The sequence below is a fragment of the Xenopus tropicalis genome, chromosome 8 (assembly GCF_000004195.4).
Source record: "Xenopus tropicalis strain Nigerian chromosome 8, UCB_Xtro_10.0, whole genome shotgun sequence".
Lineage (NCBI taxonomy): Eukaryota > Metazoa > Chordata > Amphibia > Anura > Pipidae > Xenopus > Xenopus tropicalis.
In genome coordinates, this window is record NC_030684.2 from 135028079 (window position 1) to 135053103 (window position 25025).

General features: G+C 41.3%; 1 protein-coding gene across 12 annotated transcripts in view; it reads right to left on the reverse strand.

The window, feature by feature from the left end:
* Positions 1-19277, reverse strand: part of LOC100495215 (selection and upkeep of intraepithelial T-cells protein 2-like) — a 31114-nt gene extending 11837 nt beyond the window's left edge. For 9 of the 12 annotated variants that reach the window (XM_012953502.3, XM_031890776.1, XM_031890773.1 and 6 more), the window contains exons 1-5: positions 19116-19277; positions 11520-11623; positions 6513-6857; positions 2977-3234; positions 2472-2582 (exon numbers count right to left, since the gene is read on the reverse strand). In XM_012953502.3, the coding sequence (XP_012808956.3) occupies positions 2472-2582; positions 2977-3234; positions 6513-6857; positions 11520-11592 (787 nt within the window). In that variant the 5' untranslated portion in view covers positions 11593-11623; positions 19116-19277. The remainder of the gene's footprint in view (positions 1-2471; positions 2583-2976; positions 3235-6512; positions 6858-11519; positions 11624-19115) is intronic. The other 3 variants (XM_031890778.1, XM_031890777.1, XM_031890772.1) reach the window with 2 other exon arrangements.
* Positions 19278-25025: the final 5748 nt, after the last annotated feature.

The following is a 25025-nucleotide window of genomic DNA, read 5'->3' on the forward strand; positions in this document are numbered from 1 at the left end:
GTTTTTTTCCCCCCACTGAATTAAAGCTGAAAGTCTGCACTTCAACTGCATCTGAGTTGTTTCATTTAAAATTCATTGTGGTAATGTCCAGAACCAAAATTAGAAACAAGTTGTCTCTGTCCAAATATTTATGGACCTAACTATATATTATTTTTATAGTGTAAGTGTTCATTCTGCTTGACAAAAACTATAGATAAGAATTATTTCTCAGAGTGATTGGTCCCCTTGAAGGACCCTTTACAACAAAAAAAAAACTTGAATATAAAAATTCAACATCTAAAAGCAAGTGTTCATGTAGAAGTCAGTGAGTTGCATTAGCAAAAGTTATTTTTTTATTTTTAAAGAGTAATAAATTTGGCAGACTCGTTGAAAATGATAGAATGTTATTTCACTGCGTTTAAGTAGTTTTTCACATCTTTAGGTGTTTTTGAAATTTTGGTTAAACTCACATTTGGGGTTTGAGAGTTTATTTGAATTAGGAAAAAACCTCCCAGTATGGGCTTGAACAAAACACAAAGATATACACCTACATGCACAGCACACATTTTCAATGTTGCATAAATCAGCGTTTTTCAACCGCTGATGTTGCCTGGTGTGCCGTAGGCAGGGCCGCAATTTTTACTTTAAAAAAAAAAAATCCGGGCCCTGTCATTGATTGCGCCCCGTGTGTACGGGTGACGTCAGTACGCACGGGGCGCAACGTTATAAAAGGGCCTGTGTGCGGTCGCGTGTAGGCAGAAGTGCAGAGGCGGCGCGCGTGAGGGGAAGATGCTGCTGAAGCCGCCGAAGAGTAAAATGCTGCTGGGCACCAATGTATTAGGGGGGGCCACGGGGCACACTGACTTATGGGGGCACTGCTGCTGGGCACCAATGTACTAGGGGGGCACTGCTCTTGGCACCAATGTACTAGGGGGGCACTGCTGCTTGGCACCAATGTACTAGGGGGGCACTGCTCTTGGCACCAGTGTACTAGGGGGGCACTGCTGCTGGGCACAGAGTTAAATTTTTTAACATTTTCTAATGGTGGTGTGCCTCGTGATTTTTTTCATGAAACAAGTGTGCCTTTGCCCAAAAAAGGTTGAAAAACACTGGCATAAATAAACCCATTGCTGGTTTTTAACCCTTATTTACTCCAGTACAAAGAAATGGCCCCATGTCACCTAAATTATTCTGGCAATAAAGTTTATAAAGGTATGGGATCTATTATCTGGAATCTCACTGAAAAGCTTTTCTACCTGCAATAAAGGGAATCGCTGATGGCAAGGCCAACACATCGCTTCAGGTTTCCAAGTTACACAAAGTCTCCCCCTGCAGGCAACTTAGTACAACTTCATAAACCTGAAGCAATACATAGGCCTATCCAGCTGCGATTCCACAGCACACACATGCACATGTATTGAGAAAAGGCATCCAGGCAGTCCAACAACATGTCTGTACTCATTTATTGTACTTTTGTAGCTTCTTGGAAGTTTTTAATTTTAAATGTGTGTAATATATATATATATATAATGCATAATAATGTTATAATAATGTGTATAATATATATGCAATATAAATTTGGTTAGGTGATAGAGGACGTTCAAATTAAATTTTTATATAAAATATATGTTGATGACCCTTCTCAGCAGGTGGATAGTGTGTGGCACAGTGAATGTAGCGAAGGCTCACTTCCACAATTCTATTTAGCTACTGCCATGGATGGACAATCACCATAATATGTTATTGTTTGGTCAAACAGATGCCAGTCTGGCTGTGTATGGCCATATTAGATCTATTATTGAAGCAATATTATGTGTAAAAAGCACATTATAAACCTCCTCTCTGAGGCGGCAGCTGAGTTTGATCCTCTCCTGGCATGGCCTTCTCCTTCCTTCACTCTCTCTCCCCCCAAATCAACAGCTGCTTGTGTGTTCCCCAATAATAAGCATGGTACAAGTAACAGCCTTTACCAGGGCTTCCTTTTTCACTATGTGGCAGCAGTTTCCCAACTCCCCCCAGCCAAGCTTTCTGCATCCCTTGGGTATAAGCTATCAAAACCCACTTAAAATATAAATATTACACCTATGTGTTTGTTATTACCTACTTCTTACATGAGAAGGTACAGCTGCTCTTAATGGCAGGGAGAAATTACATTCAAATCTGTTTCCTTTTTCAATAATAAATTCCAGCTGAGAAAATGAAACCCAAGAAGCCCACAGTGTGTAATAATCCTTAAAGATAAAACCACCTACTGTGGGTGGCTATTTGTCTTTTCTCCTGCAATGCCGCTGGAGAGGAGGTGCCTGTTGCACAGTAGATACAACAAGTATATAAAAACAAGTGCTTTGGGGGTGACGTTTTTTTTTTCATAAGCAAGATGTATTTTACCAAATGTAACATTTGTCAGTAATTAGTAAACCAGCAATCTGTTCTAATTGCTGTGAACTTATAACTTTGGAGACTATCAGGCTGAAATAAATCTCTTTACTTACCCAGACTCCTCAATAGAAAGCAAATGCACCCAAAGAAAATCAATATAATGCCGGCACCGATTACATAAACACGACTGTGAGTATTCCTTGAGGTTTGTGAATGTTCCAGTCCTACAGGGGAAACAAATACATTTGTTTAAGAATTAATTAATGTGACTGGGTTATAAAACATATAATTATATGAATATCAATAATAACTGCAAATGTAATGCCCTGCACAAACATCCAGTAAATTTATAATTATCTTATAAATAACATTTCTGCAAAGAAAATGAAATTTATTTTCCGATATATTTTATCATATCATTTTATTGCAATTATTTGCCAGTGTTTTCCCATTTAAATAACACAGGGTTAAAAGGCCAGAGATCCATTAAAACCAACAGGCATATCAACATGTGTCTGAATTCTGGGATAGAAGCATATAGGGCCTTGGGCAACTCAAGCTACTAAGGCAATCGGTAACACTTAATAAGGCAAATTAAGAAGATTCTCACTGACTCACCTCTGATCTGCCTGGAATCATTGCTGTGGTTTATAGAATTGGAGACAGTGCAAGTGATGTTTGAAGCACTTGGTTGCTGGATAATACTGATAATATAATATAAATTATTCTCATCTCTCAACACTTTCATCATAGAGGAGTTTATTTTGTTTCCTTCGTTATCAGTCCACGACAGCGAAGGTTTTGGATGCCAATCACGGGACTCACAAGAAACAGCTCCATCGGTAATTGATGAAATAACCGGCACAGTTCCAACAGCTATAAAAAGAGAAATATAATTAACGTTGCAGTTGTACTGTCTGTTACCCGAAACTCCCAGCAATAACTCCATACAGGCTGCACTGAAAAACTGTGTATTAATCTGAAACCTGAGGATTAGTGTGGGGCACTGGCACTGCCTTTTAACCTGACCATATCCCTCCCCCCTTTATCACTTACTGGAACAACATGACTGGGCTTCAGCAGATATTTAGGAGCTGGGGGTTTAGGGGATTATACCTGTCATGGCCAGGCAGTATTGCCCTGGCATTGTAAAGGGTTAAACACTACCAACATCAGGTCTCAGGCTCACACAGAGACCCTTAATTAAATATGCAACAAGGGACTGTGGGAAGGTGACACACATATCTGGGTTAGAAGACAATTCGGAGCCAGCCATTTGGGGGCAGGGAAGCTGGGGCAATTGGTTTCTTTGATCTGTTGATCAAAGAAAGGGAACTGTGGACCTAAGAAGGGGGAAAAGCTATAAAAAAAATATGGATTATAGGAAAGGATCCATATCTCCTCTGCTATAGGGGTCCCATCCTCAAAAATCACATATTGGTTATGAGGAGGTCACACGTTTCCTAATGATACCAAACAGGGACTGCCAATACCCACCAATTAGGTGGGATAGTCTCTGGGGGACTGGACACCCCTCATGTTTGGCATCATTCTGATCTCCCACGTATGGGTTAAAGCAATGGGTTTACTTGGATGGGTTGAACTTGATGGACTCTGGTTTTTTTTCAACCCTATGTACCCTAACTATATTTTCATAATAATATTGGGTACTGGCAAGTGCCAATATTATAGGACAGAAACTGGCCTGAAAATTGCAGCCCTCTACAGGGGGTCCCAAGGGACAAGTTCCTGAACACTCCCCCCTCATGCACACGGTAATGAGGGAGGGTCCCAGCGGGGGATAAAGGGGCAACAGACCCAGTGACTAACAGCTCATACATGGGGTCCCAATTCTGTTGGGGGTGTGTGCCCAGGTTCCCAACCCTTGCCTCAGGGGGACAGGTCCCAATGAGGACCGAAACGTCGGTTTTAAACAATATGTTTTCAATACATTTTTGACAAAGTATTGAAGGGTGTCCTGGCCACGGATGATTATTACTTTCTGTATGCTTACATTTTGGCTGTGCACCCCGCAGGATATTGAGTCTTTGAGTGCTAACACTATTTGGATTGAAATATAAAAAATATATTGTATATATTATATATATATATATATATATATATATATATATATATATATATATATATATATATATATATATATATACAGGTATAATCCCCTAAACCCCCAGCTCCTAAATATCTGCTGAAGCTCAGTTATGTTGTTCCAGTAAGTGATAAAGGGGGGTCAGGGATAGACCCTTGGTTAAAAGGCAGTGCCGGTGCCCCACACTAATCCTCAGGTTTCAGATTAATACAGTGCAGCCTGTATGGAGTTATTGCTGGGAGTTATGGGTAACAGACAGTACAACTGCACCGCTAATTATATCTCTCTGTTTTTAGCAGTTGGAACTGTGCCGGTTATTATAATAAATATATTATATATATATATATATATATATATATATATATATATATATATAGCAAAAAATATTCTATGACCGGCACACCCTTTAAAAATGTCATACGTTTAGACATATTGTTTTAAAAGAATCCGACGTTTCAGTCCCCAATAGGACCATTCTCAAGGATAAAGCAGTGAACACACCAACTCTAAATACATTTTCAAAACCAACAAAGTGGAAATGTGCCCAATCCCCATCATCAGACCATTATACAATTATCCAATGTTCTTGTGAATGTGCAAATTCAAACGGGCCAATCTCTGGCCATCAGCAGTGCACACACACGTGTGTATGTGTGTGTGTGTATTGGCCCATTTGAAAAAAAAAAAAAATTATATATATATATATATATATATATATATATATATATATATATAAAAAAAATTGGTGAACTTTGTATAAAATACTTGTGAAAAAAGCTTTAGCTCCTAGTTATTGCTGTGCTGCAACCAAATACAATTGTAGAAATCCAAAAAATAGGAAAAAAGCTTCAGCAGATTTGCTGCAAAACATTTATTATGGGTAGTGGTAACACAACATGTTTCGGGTCAATACCCTTTATCAAGTGTACACTTGATGTGTGTATATATGTATCAGCTCTGACATACTATAGCCTGCCTATAGCATAACAAATAACCTGGTATAGGTATGCAATCCGTTATCCAATTCAGGAAGGCCATCAAGCATAGACTCCCTTTTAATCAAATAATTCTCATTTTCAAAAATGATTCCCTTTTTTCTGTAATAAAGCAGTACCTGTACTTGATCCCAACTAAGATATAATTACCCCTTATTGGGGGCAAAAGAGCCCTATTGGGTTTATTTAATGGTTAAATGATTCCCTTTTCTCTGTAATAATAAAACAGTACCTGTACTTGATCCCAACTAAGATATAATTAGCCCTTATTGTATTATTCATCTTTGCATTTTTTAGTAGGCTTAAAGTATGGAGATCCAAATTATGGAAAGTTATGGAAACACCCCTTATCCAGAAAACCACAGCTCCTGGGCATTCTGGATAACAGGTCCCATACCTGTACTTGCTACCCAGCCTTTAGGGTTGATGTTAGCATTCAGCCATAAAACACTGTCCGTTAAATTCCTTGATTAAAGGGATAGTTCACCTTTAAGTTAACCTTTAATTTGTTATAGAATTGTAGATTCTAAGCAACTTTTCAAAATGAAGACCAGTTGTAAATTGTCTCAGAATAGCACTCTCTACATTATACTGAAAGTTAGCTCAAAGGTGAACAACCCCTTTACAGGAATCGGTCATTGGTCAAAACTATTACAGCATTCCATGTTTTGGAACTCTTTAGGCGCCTTTAGGGCTCTGGCACACGGGGGAGATTAGTCGCCCGCGATTAACTCCCTGTTCGCGGGCGACTAATCTCCCCGAGTTGCCTACCCCTGCCATCCCACCGGCGAACATGTAAGTCGCCGGCGGGATGGCAGACGCGGCGGCGCGATTTCGCGCAAATCGCCCCGCCGCGTCTGCCATCCCGCCGGCGACTTACATGTTCGCCGGTGGGATGGCAGGGGTAGGCAACTCGGGGAGATTAGTCGCCCGCGAACAGGGAGTTTTATCGCGGGCGACTAATCTCCCCCGTGTGCCAGAGCCCTTACACAATAATTTGAACACCTTCATAATAAAACAATAAGAATCCAGTTAAATCTCTGCTCACTTACCAGTAACCTGTAGCTGTACTGCTGCCATGCTGTGATGGTGACTGGACTCCACATAGCAATGATATTCCCCAGAATCCTGAGCTGTGACTTTATGGATCTTTAAAGGGAAAATTCCCCTAGTGATGTTCTCTTTTAGCAGTTCTGTTCTGTTAGCAAACTGTGGCATCTGGGCTGTGTAATCGTCTTTCCCATTCATATAAAGATGAGCATACGGCTGGTATATCTTTTTAAACCAACGGATTTCCATCTCCTCCCCATTCTTCTCAGGGGTCAGAGTACAAGGCAACACCACATCAGACCCAAGCGCCACAGATACTGATGGTATTGATGAGACTTTAAATCTAACTGTAAAGCATAAAGGCAATTTAATTAATTAACAAGTTATAAACAAGCAAATAAAAAAAAAAAGTTCAGATATGACAGAAGCAAAAAAGTAAAAGATCAGGTATGTACTAAACATGTAATTTTAGAGTGAGGACACACAGAGCTAAACACCAGAAAATCCCCTGCCATAGACAATACTGAGAATTGCCTCTGCTAAACACACGGAGAGACAATTATCAGTAAATGATCAGCATTGTCTATTTTAGTAGCCGTAACAAGTAGCTGCTACTAGTAGCTAGTACTAGTCTTCACCCTTAAGATTTGGCTGAATACAAAATACATGTATGGGATCGCTTATCCGAAAACCCTTTATCTAGAAAGCTCCAAATTACGGAAAGCCCATCTCTGATAAACTCCATTTTAATAAAATAATTCAGAATTTTAAAACTGATTTCCCTTTTCTCTGTAATAATAAAACAGTACCTGTACTTGATCCCAACTAAGATATAATTACCCCTTATTGGGGCAGAACAGTCCTATTGGGTTTATTTAATGGTTAAATGATTCCCTTTTCTCTGTAATAATAAAACAGTACCTGTACTTGATCCCAACTAAGATATAATTACCCCTTATTGGGGCAGAACAGCCCTATTGGGTTTATTTAATGGTTAAATGATTCCCTTTTCTCTGTAATAATAAAACAGTACCTGTACTTAATCCCAACTAAGATATAATTACCCCTTATTGGGGGCAGAACAGCCCTATTGGGTTTATTTAATGGTTAAATGATTCCCTTTTCTCTGTAATAATAAAACAGTACCTGTACTTGATCCCAACTAAGATATAATTACCCCTTATTGGGGGCAGAACAGTCCTATTGGGTTTATTTAATGGTTAAATGATTCCCTTTTCTCTGTAATAATAAAACAGTACCTGTACTTGATCCCAACTAAGATATAATTACCCCTTATTGGGGGCAGAACAGCCCTATTGGGTTTATTTAATGGTTAAAGGATTCCCTTTTCTATGTAATAATAAAACAGTACCTGTACTTGATCCCAACTAAGATATAATTACCCCTTATTGGGGGCAGAACAGCCCTATTGGGTTTATTTAATGGTTAAAGGATTCCCTTTTCTATGTAATAATAAAACAGTACCTGTACTTGATCCCAACTAAGATATAATTACCCCTTATTGGGGGCAGAACAGCCCTATTGGGTTTATTTCATGGTTAAATGATTCCCTTTTCTCTGTAATAATAAAACAGTACCTGTACTTGATCCAAACTAAGATATAATTACCCCTTATTGGGGGCAGAACAGCCCTATTGGGTTTATTTAATCCCTTTTCTCTGTAATAATAAAACAGTACCTGTACTTGATCCCAACTAAGATATAATTACCCCTTATTGGGGGCAGAACAGTCCTACTGGGTTTATTTAATGGTTAAATGATTCCCTTTTCTCTGTAATAATAAAACAGTACCTGTACTTGATTCCAACTAAGATATAATTACCCCTTATTGGGGGCAGAACAGCCCTATTGGGTTTATTTAATGGTTAAAGGATTCCCTTTTCTCTGTAATAATAAAACAGTACCTGTACTTGATCCCAACTAAGATATAATTACCCCTTATTGGGGGCAGAACAGCCCTATTGGGTTTATTTAATGGTTAAATGATTCCCTTTTCTCTGTAATAATAAAACAGTACCTGTACTTGATCCCAACTAAGATATAATTACCCCTTATTGGGGGCAGAACAGCCCTATTGGGTTTATTTAATGGTTAAATGATTCCCTTTTCTCTGTAATAATAAAACAGTACCTGTACTTGATCCCAACTGAGATATAATTACCCCTTATTGGGGGCAGAACAGCCCTATTGGGTTTATTTAATGGTTAAATGATTCCCTTTTCTCTGTAATAATAAAACGGTACCTGTACTTGATCCCAACTAAGATATAATTACCCCTTATTGGGGCAGAACAGCCCTATTGGGTTTATTTAATGGTTAAATGATTCCCTTTTCTCTGTAATAATAAAACAGTACCTGTACTTGATCCCAACTAAGATATAATTACCCCTTATTGGGGCAGAACAGCTCTATTGGGTTTATTTAATGGTTAAATGATTCCCTTTTCTCTGTAATAATAAAACAGTACCTGTACTTGATCCCAACTAAGATATAATTACCCCTTATTGGGGGCAGAGCAGTCCTATTGGGTTTAATTAATGTTTTATTGATTTTTTTAGTAGACTTAAGGTACGGAGATCCAAATTACGGAAAGACCCCTTATCCGGAATACCCTAGGTCCCGAGCATTCTGGATAAGGGGTCCTATACCTGTACTCCACAAATGAGTCAATCAAACTGAAGAGTACCGTATATACTCGAGTATAAGCCGATCCGAATATAAGCCGAGGTACCTAATTTTCCCTAGGAAAACTGGGAAAACTTATTGATTCGAGTATAAGCCTAGGGTGGGAAATGCAACCACTACTGCCAAGTTTCAATATTTAAATAAATAACAAATAAATAAATAGATAAATTTAGGGAAAGAAAAATGCTACAGACAAAAGCAAGTTTAGGAACGCTAAGGAAGCTGCCATACTAATTATCAAGTACTTGGACCCCAGTGTACAAGTCCCACCACAGTACTACAATAGTAGTTACAAGGGCAAAATAATTCTTGATGCTGGACTTAATACAAATTTAATTTTTGTAAATAAGTTATCTTTCTTTTTTCCTGAAGATGGGCAGTTTGTGAACTATGATTAATTTTCCCTTATCAGCTAAAATTCATTGCTAATAATGTTATGTCTGGACCTTCTCTTGTCCCCTGTCAGATTTATCAGCATTATATGGCTTGCAGAGGAACTAGGGATAGGCAGAACTGCCTAGGGCACTGTACATAGGGGCACAACAGCATTGTCTCTTCTTGTCTACCCTCCAACCACTGATTTTTATATATTTTTGTTGATCACTTCTAATACCAGATGCAGTAGGAATATAGGTCGCACCAGCGTGACTCCTTCTTGCTGATGATTTGTGTTTTCTGAACAGCGCGGTCTTGTGTGGCACACAAATCAGCAGCAAAAAGCAGTCGCACTAGTACGTCCTATACTGTCAGTGCATCAGGTGTTAGAAAGAATCGATTCGGGCCCAAGGAGAACTAGCAAGCTGAAGAGGACTGGGGGGCACGTGTGATATTGAGGCTTGCCTTGGGAGCAGGATCAGAGGATGCAAGGCGCGTTGTGCGACCAGGTGTTTCCGTGCACGCCGATACAGGATTTGACGATGGGTCCTTCCAGCAAGGCGCGGTGATGGGTCCCTCCTGCAAGGCGCGGTGATGGGTCCCTCCTGCAAGGCGCGGTGATGGGTCCCTCCTGCAAGGCGCGGCGTGCGTCCGTGCACGCATACGCGCATTGACGTCTGGACGCACGCACGCCCGTCTAGGCTAGGTGCAAGCGCGCTCAATTCGGCAAGAGTCGTCAGGACGGACACAAGCGGAGGGAGTTAGGTAGGAGGGAGGTATACTTGAGTATAAGCCGAGGGTTACTTTTTGAGCAAATTTTTTGTGCTGAAAACTCTGCTTATACTCGAGTATATACGGTAATTTGTATATGAAAATTTGAGAACATTATCAAAAATTAAACAGTTTCAGTTGGTTAGTTATAGAATAACATATCTTTAAGGGTTTAGATTTGACTGGCTGGACACGTAGGATTCTGCTGAATTGAAATCATGCTGAATTCAGTGTATCCCTACTGAAGCTCTGACACAATGAAATTGAGGAGTAATTTGGAGATTATAGAGCAAAATGGGCCAATTGTGACAGCAATTTGTACGATAGAAGTTACCACCATCAGGCGTATCGCTTAAGACCGCTCCCACCTCACAGTGCTGGCATTTAGACAGTTCTCCCTGAGAGGATACTTACGGAGAACTCAAGGCACTGCCATAAGCTTAAAGGAACAGATCAGTGTAAAAATGAAACAGGGTGAAAGAGACTGCGCAAAATAAAACAGGTTTTCAATATAGTTAGTTAGGCAGAAATGTAATTTATAAAGGCTGGAGTGGGCAGATGTCTAATATAATAACCAGAACTCTACTTCCTGCTTTCAGCTCTCTAAGCTGTTAGCAGTCAGCAACCAATCAGTGACTTGAGGGGGGGCCATATGGGACATAACTGTCAGTTTGCATTTGAATCTGACCGGAGGGGTCACAAACTGAAGAGTTATGTCCCAAGTGGCCCCCCCTCAAGTCACTGATTGGTTACTGACTGCTAACAGCTTAGAGAGCTGAAAGCGGGAAGTAGAGTTCTGGTTATTATGTTAGGCATCTGCCCACTCCTGTCTTTATAGATTACATATTTGCCTAACTAACTATATTGCAGTATTGCTGTTTTGCGCAGGCTATCCATTTTATCCAGTTTCATTTTTACACTGACCTGTTCCTTTAAAAGGACAAGTATCTATAAATAAACTATATCTTGGCAACAAACATCTTATTTTTATATAAGAAAGGTATTGATGATATAGTCCTGTAAAAAGTCATGAGTAACATCTGACCCCTGTTTATCTTCCTGTGTCCCGAGTTAATTTAATTTACAGTTACAGATTCTCCCTGATACATCAACAGCCACTACTGCATTAAACAAATTGTGCGAATAAAATCACTTACCTGAGAGACATTCTGTATACAGCGCCCAGAGAATGAAGGAGGCTATCATAATGTTGTTCATGATGGATGCCATAATAATCCCCAACAAGCTGGCTAACCTGCAACTGAGAAACAAACCAATATATAAATAAATGTAACTATTATGCTGCATGAAATGAAGGGAGTATCTTTGATTAAAGGTTTGGTTGATCCCCAGTTCTATATATATATAGCCCTGAGATAAGAAAGCACTACAGAATAAAAAAAAAAGTCACAGCCCCATTGTACCCCCTTCTAAGGGCTCTGGCACACGAGGAGATTTGTCGCCGGCGATTTTTAAAAGAACCATTTGGCGACAAGATGAACGACAAGACGCCAATGCAAAACCAATGGAAATCGCCAGCGTCAAAACATACGAGGCTACTTCAAGTCACCTGCTGTTTCAAATCGCACACAGACCCTTTTCTGAGCGACTTGAGTAAACATGTGGGAGGGGTAACTGTTGGGTGGTACCATGGGTAGCAGATCGCCTGGAGCTCAACTCACTCACATGAAATGTGTATTGTTGTGGCGACTTGTCGCCAAATCTCCGGGGGAAAAAAACGCAGGCGACAAATCTCCTCGTGTGCCAGAGCCCTAATGGTCTAAAATGTTGTGGTGAGCACAACTTTCCCTTATTCGCTAAAATGTTTTAGTTTATACAGGAACAGTGGCCAGCTCCATGTTGTAGCCCCACCCCTTCCCAGCTACAGTCAGGTGATCCCAATGGGCCAATAAAAGTGCAACCATTTGGGGGTTTAACCTTGAAAGCAAGTAAGTTGCAGGTAAAACTCAGTCCCTTTTTTTTAAATGTATATTGAAGCAGTAGAATGGTTAATGAATCAGATAAAAGTGAGTGTAGGACTGGCCAGACCGGGGGTGAGTGAGTGTAGGACAGGCCAGACCGGGGGTGAGTGAGTGGTAGGACAGGCCAGACCGGGGGTGAGTAAGTGTAGGACAGGCCAGACCGGGGGTGAGTGAGTGTAGGACTGGCCAGACCGGGGGTGAGTGAGTGGTAGGACAGGCCAGACCGGGGGTGAGTGAGTGGTAGGACAGGCCAGACCGGGGGTGAGTAAGTGTAGGACAGGCCAGACCGGGGGTGAGTGAGTGTAGGACTGGCCAGACCGGGGGTGAGTGAGTGGTAGGACAGGCCAGACCGGGGGTGAGTGAGTGGTAGGACAGGCCAGACCGGGGGTGAGTAAGTGGTAGGACAGGCCAGACCGGGGGTGAGTGAGTGGTAGGACAGGCCAGACCGGGGGTGAGTGAGTGTAGGACAGGCCAGATAGCTTTGCTATATATATATTAATTAATGTTATATTATATTATATATATATATATATATATATATATATATATATATATCAAAATAAAACAGCCAGCACCAAGGGTCTTTGTGTTTCAAAAAATCTCTCGTGTATTATAATTGCATGTACAACCGACGTTTCGGTCCCTTTAGGGACCTTTTTCAAGGTGCAAATACATACAACAACTCAGTTTAAATAGCCTCCTCCCATGAATCCAGGGAGGGCCAGTGACATCATATGCACATTAACCCCATAGTGACCATTAATACCATATACCAATTATATATTTTATAAAAGTGCATTCAAACAGCATACATGTGTATAAAATTGCCCCCACATCTATAAATACTCGTGCAACATTGTATATTATGTGAACATTATGTGAACCATATAAAGTGCAATTTTGCTAATGTTCACATAATATACAATGTTGCACGAGTATTTATAGATGTGGGGGCAATTTTATACACATGTATGCTGTTTAATATCGTTGCAGTTTTAACTAGATTGGGGTATTGAATATGTGCAACAGATTTATTATGAAGTATGAATGCACTTTTATAAAATATATAATTGGTATATGGTATTAATGGTCACTATGGGGTTAATGTGCATATGATGTCACTGGCCCTCCCTGGATTCATGGGAGGAGGCTATTTAAACTGAGTTGTTGTATGTATTTGCACCTTGAAAAAGGTCCCAAAAGGGACCGAAACGTCGGTTGTACATGCAATTATAATACACGAGAGATTTTTTTGAAACACAAAGACCCTTGGTGCTGGCTGTTTTATTTTGATATTTATATGATATCCCGTGCACAGGGGCAGCTGCAGAGCAGCAGATTTTGGAGTGTGGTGCTGTCGTGTGGACTGTTATATATATATATATATAAAAATCACTGCAGTTAAGGCCAGCACTCGCAGGACTTTTAAAGCTATATCATCAAAGAAATAAAAAAGGTTTTACAAATAGTATTGAAGCATGGTTCTTTATTGTGTCCGACGTTTCAGTTCCAGCCTGGAACTTTCATCAGGGTTATCCCTGAGGCATTCAACTTGTATATATATATATATATATATATATATATATATATATATATATACTAGCACAATCTCTAGACGTGTGGATACTGGCACCACATACACATTATACTGTAAAAAGAAATGGGTACTGACACTCGAAGCAAAAGATACAGTAACAAAAAATGGGTCCAGACAAGCCAAAACCAAGGTTATTATAAATGGTGAGAGGTTGTAAGTACTGAAATCCCAAGCACATTATATTACACAGTGAGAGGCAGTTGGTACTGCCACCCTAATTACATTATATACAAGAGGCAATTGGAAGTAGAATCAAAAGCAAATTACAGCCAATCCAGTGGTCACCAAACCCTCTTTCCCTACAAAGAAGTAGAAGGTCTAAAGGTCACTCCAGTGCTGTACCACATATGGGTTCACACATTTCCCTGACAGCTGATTTAGTGTATTACAATATAACAGCATAAAACATAGTGTATTACTACATCAATCGACGTGCATCTTGCATCAAAAACACAGAAATATTATATATCAATAAAAGTGCATTAAGTGTAGAAAGTGCATAAATATGAACAGTTTTTTCTGTGTGTCTGGACTTTGAACCGAGATGAAAAAACTGTTCACACTTAATGCACTTTTATTGATATATAGTATTTTGGTGTTTTTGATGCAAGATGCACGTTGATTGATGTAGTAATACACTATGTTTTATGCTGTTATATTGTAATACAACACACCTGTGTCTAATTAAGTATTTATTCAATTTTCCACTTATTGTACAGCGCTGCGGAATATGTTGGCGCTTTATAAATAAATGTTAATAATAATAATAATGTAGAGTGTAAGCTCTTTTGGGCAGGGCTCTCTTCCCCTCCTGTATCGGTTACTGATTGCTTTATATGTTACTCTGTATGCCCAATGTATGGAACCCACTTATTGTACAGCGCTGCGGAATATGTTGGCGCTTTATAAATAAATGTTAATGTAATGTAATTTTCCAATCAAGTGTGGTGATTTTGTTAACTGAATTTGTATAAATCTTTGATGCTTTCACTGGTCTGTATGCTTGATAAAGGGGTCACCTTGCCCCGAAACGTTGCACCTCCGCAATAAAGTTTTTTTTAAGAGCTTGTTCCCTTATTTGCAACTCTGAGTGCCATTTGCATTTGTTGCCCGAATAGAATTAGCCACAGAAGTAGCCGAATTTACAAAACAGATACAAGAGCTCGGCGACCGTACTAGCACCCAGAAGGACTGCACAGAGGCAACCACTATGGCCTAACATGCAGAACATGAAACTCTGGAAGTATACAGAGAAAAGCTACACACAACAAAAGAAGAACAAGGACCTCGAAAATAGGTCCCAAAGAGCCAACCTTTGCCTCAGAGTGGCCCAGAGACTCAAACTTACAACAATATTACAGAGCAGCAAGATGAGCTCAAATCTCAATACATGGGGGAAACTTAGCCCTCCTGTAAATCCGATCCTGTAAACCCAGTCTCATTACCAAGATTACTTTGGAATCCAGCACCGGACTTGTAAACTCATTTCCCCATTAACCTACCAAATACACTACGATACAAAAATGGCCTAGCATTAAAAATATTGGGTATGAACACAAAACAGTCTTTTTCCTCCGGGCCAAATTACTAAATTGTTTAAATGGTGGAGCCATCGAGGGATACTGTATGCACATCAACTCACAGATGGGGCAAAACCTTTGCAACTAACCCAAATAATGCAACAGTGCCCCCCGTGGAATACTACCGTGCAATACAGATAACCCACTTTAGTAAAAGACACATATGGAAACCATCTACAATGGCTAGAAAGACCATGTTGTACCATCATGTGAGCCACACACAATCCCAGGACAAACTTCAACACATGAGCGACTGGGAAAAAGATATTGGAACAACAGTCTCTCAGGAAATATGGCTCAAACGGTACCAAACTATTTTTAAAGGAAGCTATAATGTAACCATTACGGATACATCACTTAAAAAGTTTCATAAAACACAGTATGTACTAGAGCGGCTCCATCAAATATATCCAACAGCCTCTTGGTTTTAGGAGCTGCACCACTAATGGAACTGTGTGGCATACATGGTTGGCCTGCCCAGTGGTCAAAGACCTATGGACAAAAGTTGCTACTATTCTCTCAAAGCCATTTTATACACATATCATACCTTGGCCTATAGTAATGCTCCTGGGAAATAAATTACAAGGCCTAAACAACTCAGTGTTGAAGTTGCTAGAGAAGGACAACTAAGCTGGTAAAGGGTATGGAAAGTCTCAGTTATGGGGAAAGACTGGCCCAGTTGGGTTTGGTTACACTGGAGAAGAGGCGCTTAAGAGGGGATATGATAACTATGTATAAATATATAAGGGGAGCATATAATAACCTCTCTAATGCTTTATTTACCAGTAGGTCCTTCCAACGGGCACGAGGGCACCCACTCCGTTTAGAAGAAGGGAGGTTCCGTTTAAATATTGGGAAAGGGTTTGTTACAGTGAGAGCTGTGAAGTTGTGGAATTCCCTCCCTGAATCAGTCGTACTGGCTGATACATTATATAGGTACAAAAAGGGTCTGGGTGGGTATGTAGCAAGTGAGGGAATACAGGGTTATGGGAGATAGCTCTCAGTACAAGTGAGGGAATACAGGGGTATGGGAGATAGCTCTCAGTACAAGTGAGGGAATACAGGGGTAGGGGAGATAGCTCTCAGTACAAGTGAGGGAATACAGGGGTAGGGGAGATAGCTCTCAGTACAAGTGAGGGAATACAGGGGTAGGGGGATAGCTCTCAGTACAAGTGAGGGAATACAGGGGTAGGGGAGATAGCTCTCAGTACAAGTGAGGGAATACAGGGGTAGGGGAGATAGCTCTCAGTACAAGTGAGGGAATACAGGGGTAGGGGAGATAGCTCTCAGTACAAGTGAGGGAATACAGGGGTAGGGGGGATAGCTCTCAGTACAAGTGAGGGAATACAGGGGTATGGGGGATAGCTCTCAGTACAAGTGAGGGAATACAGGGGTATGGGGGATAGCTCTCAGTACAAGTGAGGGAATACAGGGGTAGGGGAGATAGCTCTCAGTACAAGTGAGGGAATACAGGGGTAGGGGGGATAGCTCTCAGTACAAGTGAGGGAATACAGGGGTATGGGGGATAGCTCTCAGTACAAGTGAGGGAATACAGGGGTAGGGGAGATAGCTCTCAGTACAAGTGAGGGAATACAGGGGTAGGGGAGATAGCTCTCAGTACAAGTGAGGGAATACAGGGGTAGGGGAGATAGCTCTCAGTACAAGTGAGGGAATACAGGGGTATGGGAGATAGCTCTCAGTACAAGTGAGGGAATACAGGGGTAGGGGAGATAGCTCTCAGTACAAGTGAGGGAATACAGGGGTAGGGGAGATAGCTCTCAGTACAAGTGAGGGAATAAAGGGGTATGGGAGATAGCTCTCAGTACAAGTGAGGGAATACAGGGTTAGGGGAGATAGCTCTCAGTACAAGTGACGGAATACAGGGGTAGGGGAGATAGCTCTCAGTACAAGTGAGGGAATACAGGGGTAGGGGGGATAGCTCTCAGTACAAGTGAGGGAATACAGGGGTATGGGGGATAGCTCTCAGTACAAGTGAGGGAATACAGGGGTAGGGGAGATAGCTCTCAGTACAAGTGAGGGAATACAGGGGTAGGGGGGATAGCTCTCAGTACAAGTGAGGGAATACAGGGGTATGGGGGATAGCTCTCAGTACAAGTGAGGGAATACAGGGGTAGGGGAGATAGCTCTCAGTACAAGTGAGGGAATACAGGGGTAGGGGAGATAGCTCTCAGTACAAGTGAGGGAATACAGGGGTAGGGGGGATAGCTCTCAGTACAAGTGAGGGAATACAGGGGTAGGGGGGATAGCTCTCAGTACAAGTGAGGGAATACAGGGGTAGGGGAGATAGCTCTCAGTACCAGTTGACCCAGGGACTGGGCCGATTGCCATCTTGGAGTCAGGAAGGAATATTTCCCCTCTGAGGCAAATTAGAGAGGCTTCAGATGGGGTTTTTGCCTTCCTCTGGATCAACTAGCAGTTAGGCAGGTTACATACAGGTTACAATCAAAAACATACATACTAATGAACTACTTAAATACCAACTGAACAACAAGATGGAACTATATATCAAAATAAGTTATACTTGGATACTCACAATGAGAGCATTTCTCACACACAAAGCTATGGGTAGGGCCCCCCCTATTGCTGGTTATCATAATGTTACACACTGGGTACTTTAATGGTAACTCATTTTATTCTGTCCTTTTCCTTTAGCCTGTTTGGTACTGAACAGCCATATAAAGAGGCAACATGTGATAGGGCCCAGTGTGCATAGTGTTCATCATCACTGTTACTTTTTTGTTTTCCTTTTCTTACTTGTACTTTATCCAATATACTATGTGACAAGCATGATTGGAACTGTCTGTCTATAAGATATAGTAAAATCAATAACATTTTTTAAAAATAATATACTGGGTACACTATCAGCGTTTTCAGCTTGCCTAAAGCAGTTGCTGGAGATTTGGAGAAAAGTTTCAACCTTCATTATTTGTTCCATTAATGTGGGATTTGTAGCCCAGCAATAAGGGAGTACAGTTTGTATCAGCAGTGCAGCAGGGTTTCCATCCCCTATAACAGTGTGACAGTCAGTACACACAGCGTTAGCAAAGGGATCTGAATGAATGAATGGAACCCACAATAAATAGCCACTCATATTTACAGCTGCTGCAGAAGCTCCGCCCCCTGAATAGGGTTTATTGATATAATGTGTCTATAGCTCAAACTGCAAAGGTACAAAGCTTTACTGCAATTACAAGAAACTTGTTGGAACATTTGCAATGAGCCGGACATACCGTAAGTACAAAGAGAGAATATCCCATATACCCGAGGTACTGAGCCCCCTGATGCACCCAGCATGCACTCACTGCCCCTCAGAATAGGGTGCCCATACACAGGGTTACACACTGGGGAGCCCCCACACTGACAGTATTCACATTTATTCTCATTGGCCTTTCCATGCACATAATGTATGTACATAGACAGATATTACCTACTGTATGTATAAATATACATACACCTGCCCCACTGCTCTGCTCTATGACAGGAAGTTTGCTTACAAACACAGTTCCGGCCCCATGTCTGACAGACAGCCCCCTCCCCGTTATAAGGAGAATAGTGGGACAGGGAATCACTTACTGAGCAGATGTGAGTGCGTATAGGGGCCCAGCGGTACCGGCACACTGTCACTTCCGAACCGTGCAACTGAGACCCAGATACCCGGGCACAACTGTCCAACACTTACTGCGCAGGCACAGCACAAGCCCCGCCCCTTCCTGTGCGTGCACTCGCCTCAAGAATGACATTCGTGAGCGCTCTATATGTAAATGAAGCAGCTGAAGAGTCACGTGGTGCAATAGGTGTTGTTAGACTCAGTATGATTGGTGCATTTAGTTGTTAGACTCAGTATGATTGGTGCATGTAGTTGTTAGGCTCAGTATGATTGCTGCATTTACTTGTTAGACTCAGTATGATTGGTGCATTTAGTTGTCAGGCTCAGTATGATTGGTGCATGTAGTTGTTAGACTCAGTATGATTGGTGCTTTCCCTTTAGTCAAGTTTTAGTAGGAGCGGCTGCTCTACTGGGTTTGTAAGTGCCAGGGTTGCCAGAGTGGCAGGTTTTCCGCCAAATTGGGCTACTAATTTAAAGCCCTGGTGGGTTTCCAAAGTACAAACCCGCCAAGGTACAGTTTTGGGCTATTTTTTGAAGCCTTGCTGGGTTTGTAGTTTGGAAACTAGCCAAAGTTTTATTTCTCTGACGTACCTATCCCAGTGCATGCTGGGTAATGTAGTTTGTATCTTATATTTAGCCTACAGCTAAGATAAAACTACTATACCCAGCGTAACGCTTGTTTGGCTATATTTAGGCCAAACCCAGGCTAGTGTTAGGGTTAGAGCATGGGTTACAGGATGGGCCTTCGCTAGGTGGAAGAGACCATACGGAGCAAGGGTGTAGTGTAACTACAACTCACTGTAGCTGTGTAGTGCAGATTTAGTAGAGATGGACACCAGAAGGTTCTTGCAGTTGAACTATAGTACAAGTTTATTGTCAGAAACAAATTAGATGCAGAGTTATACTCACAAAGACGCAGAGGTAGATGTTACTTAATAGCATACCTCCCAACATTTGAAAAATGAAAAGAGGGACAAAAATTTTTTGACCACGCCCACGTTGTGTGGCCACGCCCCAATTGCCACTCCCCATTTTTATATAAAAGGACCTGGCTCCACAGAACAAGGAGCCGCATATAGAGAGGAGCCACTGGGGGAACGCCTGACTGCAGCCAGCGCATCCCGCTGTCGGGATAGTTCCATGAATGTCCCGCATTATGGAAATGCGGGACATTCATGGAACTATCCGGGACAGCGGGACGCGCTGCCAAAACCGGGACTGTCCCGCGGAAAGCGGGACAGTTGGGCGGTATGCTTGATAGTAGTACTCTGATGCAGAAGAGAGGGTGCACACCGGTTTATCCCACCTCTTGGTAGAGTATGGGCAGGGTAAATACACCTTTCAGTTTGATACCCCTCGTGAGATAGCCTGGAAAGATTTCTTGTCCCTCGGGTTGATAATCTCTAGTATATGAGTCCTCCGGGTGAGTAGGGATCAGGGTTTATTCTAACCTGTCACTATCTCTACTCCGTGGCCCTACACTGAGGCAACATTGCCGGATAGAAGGGTACTCCCAGAACTAACTCTACTTTGTTGGGGCTATTAAACTGCCCTTGCTTAATAGAGCTAGCTATGTCACTTTCCTAGAAAGTGCTGACAGACCTGCTATGCTTACTAAACCTCGTTCACGGGGCCCTGTCCCCCACTTCTCCAGAGGGGATGGTATCCTCTGCGGTATATGGCTTGACTGGGGCCTATGTTCTGCTCCCAGGCTCAGTGGTCCTTTGGTCAGCCAAAAAGGAGGCCACACCTCCGTGCTAGACACTATATTAGTCTGCAAGGGGTGTGGTCAACCTAACTAAACCAATAGGGTATAGTGATTTAACTGAAACCTAAGTACAAAGACTTTGCCCAATAACAGTATAGATATGTGAAGAGGTAGGGTTTAAAGCCATAGGGAGCTTAACCCTATGGGTCCCTACACCAGCATGCAATTATAGACAGAAGCTACTTTTTTTATTCCTCTTTGCTGAACCTGAAGCAGCAAAACTGCAATAACCTGCAGGGACTGGGCACAGAGGGCAGGGAAACAGCCATCCCAGTAACTGGGCGGGGGCACAGGGCTTGGGTAGTGATTAAATGCTTTAAAAAGGCAGCGTTTCCAATATATACTTTATTTTTTAGACATTTTTTTCATTGCGCATCTTGGGCTATTTTTGGGCTACTTTCCAAGTGGCTTTTGGCTAGTTTTAAGCTATTTTAGAAGTGACTTTGGCTGGTTTGGAAAAATAAATCTGGCAACGCTGGTCAGTGCTGCTGTGTCTCAATCAGGCTTACTAATCACACAATTTTGAGAACTGGAGGAAGGAAGTGGGCTATACTATATACTATACTATACTGTTTTATTCCTAGCGTTTGCCTCATGTATTACTTTCTGTAGTGCAGCGTTTATTCCCCGGGGCAAATTCAGCTACAATGGGAGGAGCCGGGGGAGCCTGGCGGGGCGAGTTTCCCTTTATTAGGTACAACTACCATGCTCTTATCGTTTTCCCTTATTAATGATATTCGCATCAGCTATCATATCTACCTGCTGGGTCAGTTAAGTACCAGAAATGTAGATATACAGGGAGTGTTGCTTAATAGCACTATTTTCTACTTCCAGGTGGTGGAAACGCAAATGTATGGCCGCGTCACATCCATGCACTTCATGAAAGAAGTCATGTGACCCGCCATTTCTTGCCAGTGCAATTCCTTGGTTATTAGGCCAGTTTTGCCACATAGATCTGTTCTGACACAAGGTGTTGCACCAGCAAGAAATGGTGGGTCATATGGCTTCTTCTTTTTTTAATAAAGTGCCCAGTTAAACAGCAGCCAGGGAAAACCCCAGTGATGCCGGACTGTGTAGGTGGGAGCATCTACATGGTATATTTCCTAGGGGCTAGGGGGCATTTCAAGAGCTAAGTGCCACCTGACTCCCCGTCTGCTGCATAAAGAGCCAACTAGGCTTGAAACATTGCTGTTGCCCACATTGTGATAATAAAGGCGTTTTAATGAAATAATGTAGTGCTGCCTATAACCATTTGGATTCAGCGTCTTCACAATCAATTCATAGTTATTCTGCAATTCACCGCCATGGGCTGTTAGACCTCTACTAAGGGAACCTAAGTAGGGCCATTGTAATAAATGGGCAAAAGACCCACCAGGGTAGGGGGCCCACCAGCACACCTCTCATCTGGGATAGCTTTCCTGATTCTGTAGAGATGGCAGACTCCTCATTTTATTCAACTGCTCTATTTGCCTCTTTTTCTTGGGGTATCACCATTTTGTCATTTGTCTGCTCCCAGGGCTGTAGGACCAGGCGGCACACTTGGGCATCATGTCTGCTTCAGTAAGCACAGACTATTTCTTCACTGCCGGCCTTACTATATTGAACTTTACATGCTTGAGGGTTATTCTATCCCAATTTTCTTGAGACATTGGGGGCCCACTAATTACATTTTGCCCAGGGCCTGCTGGTATCTTAAAGTGTCCCTAAACCTAGGCATCATGTAAGAAGAAGAGATACAGTTTGGTGGAAAGTACAAGACAACCATAAAATTACCAAACTGGATTCTTGTCTCCCTGATAAGCCATTATGACTTTTGTGAATTGTCGCGACTTTTGCATAGCCATTTTTTCATATTGAGCGCTCGAAAAGTCGCAAAATACCGATCATTACGAGAAAAACGCTTTTTGGACGTTCATGGATTAGTAAATGTGCCCCTTAGAATACCATAGATAAGCCTTTCTGATTTGTCTGTACATTTTCCTAACCGGCAACAATTATTCTACACAGTTCTGCAGGGTGCCATGCCATTTACAGCCCAGGGAATGATGGAAGCCACAGGGCATTGTTGGGAATAGGGAGGAGAAGGATCCAAGAGGAGCCTGGTTGTCGCCTAAGATGAAGGGGGTGGTGCAAGAGATAAGAAAGGGATCCGAGAACCAGAAACCATCCTGGTAGGTAGAGAGAATGGTTCCCAGACTGAGCTTGGGCCAGAGGAGAAAATTAAAAAAGAGACAGGAACAAAGAAAGTTTTGTCTTTAGTGAGCAATCTATATACAGTAGAGATCAGAAGCCCCTAGTGGCCAAAAGAGGGTAATACATGCACCAGATATAAACTTCTGTACTACACAAAAATAGTTAAAAATAGGAATGCACCGAACCCACTTTTTTGGGGTCGCCAGAATCCCGAACCGAATCCAAATCCTAATTAGCATATGCTGATTAGGATCGGAAGGAGTTAAAAATCGAACTAAATCTGGGATTCGGTGCATCCCTAGTTAAAATGTTTATGTCAATCCATTAAATACACTAACAGCCCCATATGGATAGACTAACATATATCATGCTTACCCAGCACTTAAAGGACAAGTCAACTCAAAAACTAAATTTTAATAAAAGAAAACATAATTATATGCAACTTTGCAATATGAATTTATTAAAAATGTTTAGTGCTTTAAAAGTTATGTATAAATGTAATTGCTATAGAAAGCAGCATTTGCTGAACTCCTGGTTGTTGCTTTTTTAACAATGTTGCAAAGGTTGGTCTCCCCCAGCGAGTCAGGTCTGTCAGGCTGCTGCCTTGTGTTACACTGTTTCATATGCTGGAGCCCCCAGGGCAGGGAATAGAGAGGGGCAGGCAAACACTGCTTCTAATAGCAATTATATATACAAATAACTCAAACACCATTACAAATTAGTAATTAATGTATATTAAGTTGATGTCTTTAGAGATCATAGGCTTGAAGCCTATAATTAAGTGCTGGGTAAGCATAAAATGCCTAATCCGTTTTAAAAATTGAAATTATTTGATTAAAAAGACAGGCTTTCCATAATCCTGAGCTTTCTGGATAACAGTTTCCAGATAACGGATCCCGTGCCTGTACTAAGTATTTATTTTCTTATGAGGACACCTGCTGGTCACAATACATAGTACACTTGAAATTCTTACTTTTTTTTTTTTTATTCTGATGGTTTCAAATTTCCGGTGAATATGATAATACTCTATTGTTTCTGCACTTGTAGTTCAGTAAGATTTTAAAGAGCAAATCCACCTGTATATTAAAAAAATGACATTTTTATAATGTAAAAAAAAACCAATTCCAACAAATTTCGCAAATTAAATTATTTGAAAGTTTTCAGTGGTTTTTAAGTTATGACTCCTTATGACTGGTGAAACAATATAACAATATTAAGACTCTTTCATGTTCTGTGATTAAGAGAAGCCTCAGATGCCCTTTCCTATCATCTTTCTCAGCAGAACAAGGTATATCCCTCTGATTGTAAGTTACAGGAACTGACCAACAGGTGGTGCTGTTACAAAATTCATTATATTGACAGTTAATTAAAAAACTTAAATCGCTCTGTAACTAAAAAAAATGTAATGTAAATTGCAAAAAGTGCTTAGAAAAGCACCCTTTTACATTACATTTTTTAAGGTTTACTCATCCCTTAATACTGTGTTTCTCACTCTTTGTGTAGACAGACCTTCATTATTCCTAGGGGCTGATTTACTAAGACACGATTTCGAATCCGAATTGGAAAAATTCCGATTGGAAACGAACATTTTGTGACTTTTTCGTATTTTTTGCGATTTTTTCGGCGTCTTTACGATTTTTGCGTAAAAACGCGAGTTTTTCGGCGTCATTACGAAAGTTGCGCAAAGTCGCGATTTTTTCGTAGCGTTAACACTTGCGCGCAAAGTCGCGCCTTTTTCGTAGCGTTAAAACTTAAAAGGTGCGACGTTTCGCGCAAGTTTTAACGCTACGAAAAAATCGCGACTTTGCGCAACTTTCGTAATGACGCCGAAAAACTCGCGTTTTTACGCAAAAATCGTAAAGACGCCGAAAAACTCGCGTTTTTACGCAAAAATCGTAAAGACGCCGAAAAAATC